The sequence below is a fragment of the Cygnus olor genome, chromosome 5 (assembly GCF_009769625.2).
Source record: "Cygnus olor isolate bCygOlo1 chromosome 5, bCygOlo1.pri.v2, whole genome shotgun sequence".
NCBI classification, from domain to species: domain Eukaryota; kingdom Metazoa; phylum Chordata; class Aves; order Anseriformes; family Anatidae; genus Cygnus; species Cygnus olor.
This window is the reverse complement of record NC_049173.1, coordinates 39,531,399-39,542,125: the sequence shown is the minus strand read 5'-3', so window position 1 is coordinate 39,542,125 and position 10,727 is coordinate 39,531,399. Positions and strand designations below refer to the sequence as shown.

The following is a 10,727-nucleotide window of genomic DNA, read 5'->3' as shown; positions in this document are numbered from 1 at the left end:
TAAAAATAAAATGATTTTATATGTAATACCTGGCAGGTTGAGCAAATTACTTAATAAACCCACAACTCAATTTTGAAAGGAGGTTTTGTTCATTTCAGAAATCAACAAAAAATATAAAACATTAGAGCCATCTTAACATTGAACTCCACTTCTATTTTTTTTACATTGCCTTGCAATTGAGACATTAATTACTGTTTAGACATCATATAATTTATATCATTCTCTACAGAGCATTATAGTTAATTCAGTATTACCAATAATTTTATACATATACAGTACTGAAGCCATGTCCTCTTTTGCTTACTGTCAAGTACAAAGCAGCTTATATAGACTTTAAAAAAAAAGCTACACACCACAGTTGTAGCATACCATATTTTGTGCCTGATAGAAGTTTACAGTAGTGGCTTTTTGATATTTCAAGACAATTAAACATGATACCACATAAACAGTTGTGCAAACTCAGGCCTAGGAGGAGGACATAACTACCTCCTTTTTCCAGAACTACTTTTTCCTGCTTTACTGCTGCTACTACCAGACTTGCTGGAAGATTTTGAAGAGAACAGTCTTGTCATGAACTCAGAGACATCAGGCAGCTCATGGTTAGAATTCAGCATGTTCATTGACTGCTCCATTTCCTGCATGAAGAGATTAGATAACCGTAAGAGTTTGTAACAATTCCGGCTAGCTGTTTCTATGGCATCAAATCATATCACAAAGATGTAAAAACTTCTCAAACACTGTTTTACTATTTGCAGCCCTCCAAAGTTCACATTGCTACATATTTTTATGCAACCACAGCCAAATGCCCAGCTACACACAGAAACATAAAACCCCCAAACTAAAAGCACTGAAGTATGGAAAAAGTAACCATGTCTTAAGCAGCCTTACAGGGCAACCAACTGATCAGAATAAAAACAAACACCTTTTTCCTCAAAGAAAAAGAATGTCATTAAAATACTTATTTTCACCATTACTTTCTTCCATTTTAAAATTTAAACTTTTAGTTAGATTTTTAGATCCATGTTTTCATAGATTTTGCACACTTCTGTTTTCAAATTTTGCCTTCCCATTTTAGTACTATTTATGCCAAGTCTCAAAGAAATTTTAGAATTTGTTTCAAGGAATTAGCTATTTTTATTGTACTACTTTGTAATATCAAACTATTAGTGTATACCACCAGCTAATGATATATATAGCTAGCTAAGTTTAATGTAACTTTAGAGTTTAGCGTAGTGGCTCTATGTGACAACTGATTTGAACAAATATTGAAATACTTTTAATGAATACAACAGCTGAACCACACATCCAGAATGTGATAATACTTACAGTAATCGCTAATTTAACATGGAATTGTCCTCTTGCTCTCCTAGTTACCACTGAGAATACTATTCAGAAAACAGCTTAAGCTGTTTTCAAGGCACAAAGCAAAAACAGTTATGGCAGCCTTTGTTACTATTACGTCTATTCTACATCTACACTTAATACCTCCACAGCAAGCACAGTTACTAAATCATTAACTTTATATATAAACTAGTACTGTGCTGATTCCATAAAGAAAAAACAAGGTAACCTGAAAAATATCATACAAACTCCAAAACAAATTGAAGTTGGACATATGCCTAATAACTTAATACATGGCCACGTAGAGAATGACATTACAATTGAGCTCTGAGAAACTACTTTCTCCTGTTCTTTGAAGGTAATTTAAGTTACAAGCAAGATTCCTTCAACTTACAATTTCTCCTTAAGAAATCATATCAGTCAGCTAATAAGAATTAAACCATTGGAACTTCTCATTGTTTATCATCAGAACAGCCTGTCTGTATGCACCACTAGACTGGTTGAAGACAAGTAGGAATAAACAATTTTTAAAAATTCAGCTTCAAAGTTCAGCTTGGTTTGAAGAACATGACACATATCTGGCATATTTTCATATCTTTTTTTTTTCCAATCAGAATTAAAGCCAAAAGTGCATTATATAGCTCTGATTTTTTTAAAATATATATTAATTGAAAAAAAAAAAAAGATTCAGACACCTATAAAGCACTACTGAAGACAGTGGTCATTTAGAGCAGAGTTTAAATTAACCAAACCCTCAAAAAGCAGCCACCCAAGACAGACAAGTAATATTTCTAAAAATAAAAGAAGATTTAGCAAACACCTTGAATCTCCATTTTGTCCTAGCCTTCTGCTATTCGGCATTTTGCAGGGTGAAAGGACAATAAATCAGATAATTTAATGACTACATTAAGACTCCATATCATATACACTACTGTAACATCTGGATTTAAGTCTTGTAAGCTACGTGGTTTTGCTTGATGGACAGGAGAACCCCACATCATGTTCTTCATAAAACACCTGACATTTAATAAATGATGTCTAAAAATGATGTGCTAGATTTAAACATAGTCAAAAAAATACAGTGGAGACTTACAGAAAAAATAGCCTTTGAAAAGTTGTATTTATAGCTTTAAACAAACTTTGGAAAACACCAGTCATGCTGTAATGCTTTCAAAGCTGTGCAAAACAACTTAATTCTGTGTTGTGTCATTTAACAGCAAATTCATTAGCCAAAGATACTAGAACTCATTATTTTAAGAGCAATACTGCATTAAGTGAATACATGATGCCATTAAGACATCCTTGGAAGTCCGGTTTTGGCTTTTATCACTTTCCTGTACCTCAAAATCTTACTATCTTTGTTCTTTACGTCTGCAACAATTGAATCTACTTACCCGTCTCATATCAGGATCACTGGTGTTGACAACTTTAGGCAAAAGCACAAATATCAGTAATGGAAGAACCATCATCACCACCTACACAGAAAACAGTAAGTATTTCTTCAGCTTATGTGTTGCTCAAGACATTTTTAGATATCCTGACGTGAAGCTTTTAGCTAAACAGCCAGATTCTAGAACTACTGCATTCTGAGTCAGTAAACCAGTATCTGTAATCCAACTGTCAGGAAAGAAACCAGAAGTTATGTACAACAGATTTCAAACTTGGAGCACTCAAGTAAATGTTTATGTCTTTTAACTGTTATAATTAAAATCCTGCAATGTGTTCATCTTTACCCGACTAGAACATCATGTTGTCAAAGGAACCAGGCTATGGGCTATTTTCAGAGGACACACATTACAGAATAGCTACCCAGGGAAGAAGAGGTCATAGAAAAACTTTCTATTTGTAGACAAGGAAAAAAAACAAAACAAACAAAACAAAAAAAGACAAAAACAAAAAACAATCATCTCAGAAAAACAAACTGTACACGTTTTCTCTACTTTATTCTATTTCAGTGAATTGCTATATTTGGATCCTTAGCATGCTTTTCACCTGCATGTGCTGCTTGTACATACCATAGGGTTCATGAGGAAGTCTGTCCATCCCCAAGATTCTCTCTTTATGAAGTATGAAGGAGGTCCAGAAGATTTCATCTGGAGTGGGTATGGCAGCCTGACAACTTCAGAGGTTTTGATGTAATTCACGTACCTTGCTCTAATGAACAAATAATAATTAAAAATACATGCACAATCTCTAATAACAACAACAAAATTAGTAATATTCCAAAACAAGGTTTTAAAAACAGACTACAAAACTATCTGCTAGGCAGTGTCAGGTACACTTCACTTTTCATTAACTAATTTTTTTCAGTATCAAGTAATATATATCAAATAATACTCACTTCATTTTTTTCCAGGCTAACTATTAAGCAGACTGAAAAGTTTAATATGGGAAAACAGACCTGTGAATTAGAAACACCACAACTACCTGCTCATACATGATTTCTGCAAATTTTATTTTTTCCCCTTAATAATGAGCAAGAAAAAAAATACTCCACTTAAAGTACAGCTTCGAGCAACATAGCGCAGCTTAAATGGAACAGTTTGCTCAGGGACTACAACTTGTTTATATGTGAAGTTAATATTACCTTTTCTTTAAGTGCATCACTTTGCATTTAACAATACTGAATTTTGTCCAGAATTTTACCACCCTTCTATTACTTTGTAAAGTCTTTCCATAATTCTTCAGAGTTAGACCTGCAGTTTAGCTAGTAACTTTGTACTGTCATTTAATTTTGTCACTACTCAACCATTTTTAATGATTTATAAATATATTATAAATATTTATCCCCTTGTGCAACTCCAGAGATGACTTCAGTCCATTACAAGAGAAATAATTTATTTCTTCTGAATTTTTAATCAAATATTCAGCCAAGGAATGTCTTACCTTATGGCTATATTTTATTTTCCAGAAATTTAAGATTTTCAAGTAGGTGTTATCAACCACATATTATCCATATGCTGTTGCCTCTTTCAAAGAATTCAGCAGTTTCTTTTTTAAGGCAGAACTTCCCTTTAGAAAGCCCAACTGACATACCACATTTTTTCATGCATTTCCCAAATGTATTCCTCGTCACAGTTTCTGTGTGTTTGACTAATAGAGATGTCAAGCCTACTGATGTTTTGGCTCAACAAACATATCCAAGCAATTTACTTCATGTCAAATTTGTTACCTCCAGTCCTCAGATACCAAAGCAATGCAAAGTGAGACGTTATATATACTACTCTGTTTTTTCCTTATTTATTATAATTGCTGCCAATATAATACTACCTAACAAAGTTGAACATCATAAAGTGTGGGAAAAAAAATAAGCAGAAATAAATTGTGCTATCGCTATTATTGTATGTAGACTACTTAACTCTGGGTTTAGTTGGAGATTTCAATTTTTAACCTCCCCTAAAAATACTGTTGCTATGTTCATATTGACCTTTGTACTCCTAAAATTTATCTTTTATAAGACACTGAAAAAGACAAATTTCAAGTAAGATACCACATATGTGCCTATAAAAAGAAAAATGAACTACAAGCATCTTAATTTGAACTAAAAGCCCCCATTAGATTGGGTAGTCATATTTCTATACGACTTACTGAAGAGTTTGCAGTTACACATAATTAACTATCTCTGGTAACTATATATGTGGTCATAACATTAAAAAAAAAGCTAACAACGTTGAAGAAATGCTGTGGGGAGGCAACTACTGGCACTTCCCAGTAATTGCAAGGATTTTATGGAAATGTAACAAAAATATTTTAGAGTTTACAAACAAGCTTGGCCCTTCATTGTGCCTAATCTTGACATAACACATACCAGAAAAGAAAAAAGGAGAAAAAAAAAGTATTTCAAAGATAAAGCAGTTTACTTGACATCTATTTAGATTTTATTTCAGGATAGCTGCATGAGAAAACAGCCAAAGCAAACAAATAGAAGTCTTCTTTAATCTATCCATTATTTCTTATTTTAAGGCCATGAATATGAAAGGAAAAAAAGAAACCAGTGTTAGGATTTTTAAAAATGTACTCTAGAAGTGGTGTTAAAAGAAGCTGAAACACATGGTCTGAAATGCAAGTACTGGATCTACAGTACAGTTTACATTACTTTTTAACCAGTGCTGTCAGGCACACAATAGATCAATACAGAAGCAAGTCAGGAAAGGCTCACCTCATTTTGCCTTTTGAAGTTATGTCAACTCGAACAGGCTCAAATTTATGAGCAGGAGATACCACTTCTACTACGTAAGATCCTGAAGGTACATCATGAACCACAAAACTTCCATCTGTCCTGAAAAAATAACTGCCACTGAATTTCAACATTTTCAATGAATTTCAACCAAAGCATGAGGGTGGTTGTTCTTTTTGTTTGTTTTTAAAAGAAAGAAATTATCACTTTATACGGTAAGTCTTTAAATAGTAACAATGACTAAGAGAAAAATTAAGATAAATCATCACTCATAATATCAAGCTCCCAAAGATCATTAACATGGGCCACAAAAATAGCAGAAATTACCAGTTACATTAAGGATTTCTTCATGTGCTTAAGCTATTGTCTTGCTGGAGGAATAATTCAAAAGTCTAAGTAAGATTTGAAATGGTTAATTTCATTTATTCAAATGATAGAATACATACAATGAAGTTACTTTGCTTCGGTACTTCTGCTGGAATTAAAAAAAAAAGCAAAAACAAAGAAACAAATTGACATCCTACATTGTGTGGGAAGACATTAAAGATGACTTGCAAAGCACAAAAACTGTGGTTTGTGCCCTTACTGCAAAATAGAGATTTTTAATTTTAATTGCTTCTTTTAGGACCAGCCCACGCTGGAAAGCTATCACAACAAAAAGGAAACTAAGAGCTCTGAACATGAACACAGAAGGGGTTTTCAGACAGACTGCTTTTATTTTAGAATATGAAACTTCAATATTCAGTGAAAATATTAGAGAAAAGATACTTGAAAGATTCAGCACCAGTTGCCATCAAATTAAAGTACAGAAGCTTGTAAGTTTCCTCCTACGTGCTTTCCAGAAGCTTCCAAGAAGAAAAACTTTGTGTTCTCTACTGTTCTAAAATTAATATAGAAGGTACTTCCCCTAAAAATAAGACTCAAAGTTAAGACCAAATAAGTTCTTCAAAGGGGAAAAAAAATAGTAAGACCCAACACATTAGAAACTCACAATAGCAAACAAATAAATGAATCCTCTTGAAAGTGAATTTTGTCCATCTGCCGTTCCTACCAGTTCTCTCTCAAAGATCCACATCACTTCGCACCACCAAAACAGAAGCATATAAACAGTAACGTGTAGGTAGGTTTCTCTAATACTTTGTGATGGTTTTAACCACTAAAAATGCTTAATTACCTCCTTTTGCAACTGCTTTAAGGGTTTTTCCCTAGGAATTCCCTTTTAATTTTTCTATTCTATACAGTATGATTGTGATAAAATTCAAATACAGTTTTAAATTGAGATTTATTTACACAGCAAGACAAATTCTCATTTCTTATATTGATATGAAATACTGCCATTTTTAGGAAGAAAAAAAGTTGATTATTCACTACACTGGAGAAACCAATAAGATTTATAAAAATGTTTCTTAGAAGTAACTTTATAATGCCAAATAGTTAGTTTCCTCTTTGCGATAACTGAACTGACATCCATTTAAAAATCAAAGTTTGCCTGAGTGATGGTGACAAATATATGCTCTGATAATACAAATTATTTTATAAGTTAATAATTTGCTTATTACAAGTGAACAAAACATAACATCAAACATTAAAGCTTTTTAGCCAAAGCATACTATTATTTTTGCCCACTGTTTACATATATGTTTATCAAATTGAAAAACTGAAACATTAGTTTCTTGGTTTTTTGTCTTATCTTATAATCTGATAAATCTATTGCTAACTGTATCAAATTAATGTAATTAAAAGAGCTTGATAACTAGTTTACACTGTCACAAGTACAGTATGCTTTTAACTAAGATTATTTCTTTATAGTTTGGACAACTCCAGTTCCAATCCATTATTTTGGAAGTCATCAGCTCCAGGAAACTCATCGGCTCCATCATACATAAATATAACGCAAGTCTCCTAAAACTTGGTTGTACTGACCTATCAGGTGCTACATAACAAGATTCTATTAGTTTTGCAAAGCAAAATTTGTTGTGTTAGCCTGTAGACAGTTCCCAAGGTCAAAGTTCAGTTCAACTTTTACTACAGAGGGAATAATTAGAAGTGACCAGTATTAATGACTTCGTATATCTTTAATTCCATGTAAACCTTCTCAACCTAATACATGATTTAAAGAAACAAATGCATTATACTGCATTAAAAACACAGATTTTAGAATTAGTTTTTACTGTTAAAACTTATTTAATTAAAAAAATATAAGTTTAATTAAAAAAAATTAAACTTTTAGTCCTGAGAATGTTTTCTATGTCTGAGTAGCTCCAGATCTTTAAGCAATCTGAATATATCTACTTCTACCTGAACTGAGTGAGGTAAAGTGATGTTTTATTGCTTCCAAATGTGACTGCACTATCTTGTATGAAGGACATATGTGCTATACACTTTTAAATACCTTTCCTTGATACAGTTGAAAGGCTTCTCAGAGGCACTGTAATGTGTAACTACAGCCGCAACCTTCCACCACAAACACTTCTGCATAGTGAATAAATGCTTGAAAAAGGGTGTTTAAGAGGTTGCAGAATCTGCGTTCACAACAGTTCAGAGCAATCCCTGTAGTGCCTCGACGCATCTGAATCAAACACCGAGGTGCTCTTTACACCTGAACTGTTCCAATCTCTGATACCTCAGCAGCCAACGGCCTCAGTCCCCGACCAGCGGCCGCAGCCCAAGCCCCGGCGGCGGGCAGCAGCCGCGCCAGGAGGCCCGAGGCCCCCGGCAGGGCCGGGGAGGCCACTCCGGGCCCCGCCACCGCCATGTTGCGGCCGGCCCCCGGCCCTCCCCTTGCCCCCGCCGCTCACTTGAGGAAGCCGACGTGCTCCTCCCCGTCCACGAGCACCCGGGCCCCCGCGATCCAGTCTTGGGGCTTCACGCCCGGCACCACGGCCCGGCCCTCGATCTTAAACCGCTCCCCAGGGCCCGCGCCTCCCGCCGGCTCCGCTGCCCCGACCGCCTCCGAGCCCCCGGCGCCGCGGAGGAGCGGCGACGCCAACAGCCACAGCAGCGCCAGCGGCACCGCGCCCGACATGGCCGCCGGGGCCGCCATCGACGCCGCCGCCGCCATAGCGCATGCGCCGAGCGCGACGCGACGCGGCCCTAAGGCTACCCGCACGGAGAGCCGGGCGATCAGCCCGCCGCGCGTGCGCAACGGACGGCGGGGAAAAAGGGCGGACGCCGCGCGCTTGCGCACACGGGCGAGTGAGGCGCCGGCACTTCGCGTCAGGAGCACTGACTAATAGGAGCGGGCGAGCTGCTGGTCGCGCGCAGGGGGTGGGGCAGGGGGGTGGGCGCCGTCTCCTCAGTCAGCGCCACCTCCGGGGCGGGCTGTGTGGGAGGCGCCCTCACACCCTGCCCACAGCGCCCGGCGGAGCTGACGGTCACTGCGGCGAGGGTGGCCCCGCAGCGTCTTTTTATTTATTTATTTATTTATTTATTTATTTTTCTTTTCCAGTCTATGAGTAAAAAGCTAAGATAATTTGCTACTGAAAATATGGCAGGACACAGATGTGAAGTAAAAGAACATAAGCAAATACGTACTGAGTGGGTGCATCTTCAGTTACAGAGGGGTCTATCTAGAATTAACACATTTTAGTTTTAACTTAAATTCTGTAATCACTTGAATCAAGAACCCCTCCCCCAGGAAAATATTACATAAAAGCTTTCAAAAGCAAGAGAAGATCTGTCACTAAATCAAGGCCTCAAGCATCTTCCTTCAACCCACTGTATATCAACGTGGTTTGTTTCTGACGCTGAGCAGGAGCTCGCTGACAGTGCCCTAGCACAAAGCGCTCATAGTTTGTGAGCACAGTTTCAGTGGAGAAGCCAAGAATATGCTGTAATACCCAGCTTGCCCCCATTTCCCCTTTGCATAGCATGTCCTATTATGTCATGCTTACTCACCGTCACGTTGTGCCTACACCTGTCTCTTTTACCTGTTACTTAATGTCAGAGTTAATTACTTAATGCATTAGAAATATTATTTAATTATTAAGCATAATTACCTTCAGAGATTATGAGTCTGGCCCTCAGCTGATACTCCATGAAAACACTGTATTACACCAGACATGATTCTGAAATGTCACTCCATGTGAGTGGAATAATGTGAATTATTTCTCCAGCTCTATCTTTGAGCTGCATATTTCTGTTTTGGATAACTAGGAAGATTAAAGAGGTTTTTCTGTTACATAAAATCACAAAATCTAAACACACTAGGAGTTTTGGAGGTAGAAACATAAGAATTCTCGAAATTGATGTTAGAAAGTAGCTTCTCTAAATTACATCACTCTCATTGTCACTTTTTAAAGATTTTGTTAATAAAAGAGGTACTTAAAATCACCAAATGGTAGGATTTGTGTTAAGGAAAGATGGAAACAGTACTGCTTCCAGTATAACACCAGAAAGACATCATTTCATACAGACATCTCATATTACTAGTTTTTATATGCAGTTATGTAGAAATACTACTTCTTAGATATCTTTCAGGAGCTGTATTGGGATGCTCTCAGACCACACAGAGTGGTCCTGCCCCCTAGTTTTAAAGAGTTCCTCAACCATAGATTTGTAAGTACCAAACATAAAGAGCTAAATAATTTATTTTTATAGTTTAGATAATACAGTTAATTAAGTTTAAAGCCTGGTGAACCCAAATTAAAGGAAAATCACATTTGTTATTTCACACTCCATTTAATCCAAGAAGCTTCTCTCTGTATCACCCAGCTAACAAACTGACAAGTTACTTAATCTCTTGTCTAGGACCCTATCCTCACATAGAAATTCTCACTGTGGGCTCAGCTTTCAGATACATACATTTGTTTTTATATATGCAAAGCTTCTAATAGCTATATTGACATGCAACCTTTTTAATGTTAGGTAAACAGTCCTGCTCTCACTGTGCAACTTCTTTATATATTAGAAGCTGTATTTCATACAGAAACATTGGTTACCACATTTTGAAGGGTACACAACTGAGAAAGTAATTCATTTGGTTGATTACTGCCTTTTCCATTAAGATTAGCTATAATTAGCATTGAATTTGAGTGGATTGCACAATGATAGTTGTGAGCTTTGATATCATGATGTTGTAGGTGTTTGTCTTCTTCGTAAAATGAACAAAACACAAAACAAAGTAGTACAAGTAGAAACAAATAAAAATATCAAGGTATAAATTTATCAAAATAACATCAACTACTTCTTTTCTTAGCACTTTATCTGG

At 36.3% G+C, this 10,727-nt stretch overlaps 1 protein-coding gene across 1 annotated transcript; it reads right to left on the bottom strand.

The window, feature by feature from the left end:
- EMC7 (ER membrane protein complex subunit 7) lies at positions 1-8,666 on the bottom strand. The gene is made up of 5 exons (XM_040558389.1): positions 8,317-8,666; positions 5,501-5,620; positions 3,357-3,495; positions 2,736-2,816; positions 1-635 (listed from the first exon to the last, which is right to left on the bottom strand). Exons 1-5 carry the CDS (start codon positions 8,577-8,579, stop codon positions 483-485), a joined length of 756 nt encoding a protein of 251 aa, XP_040414323.1. The 5' UTR covers positions 8,580-8,666; the 3' UTR covers positions 1-482.
- Between the last annotated feature and the right edge of the window lie 2,061 nt (positions 8,667-10,727).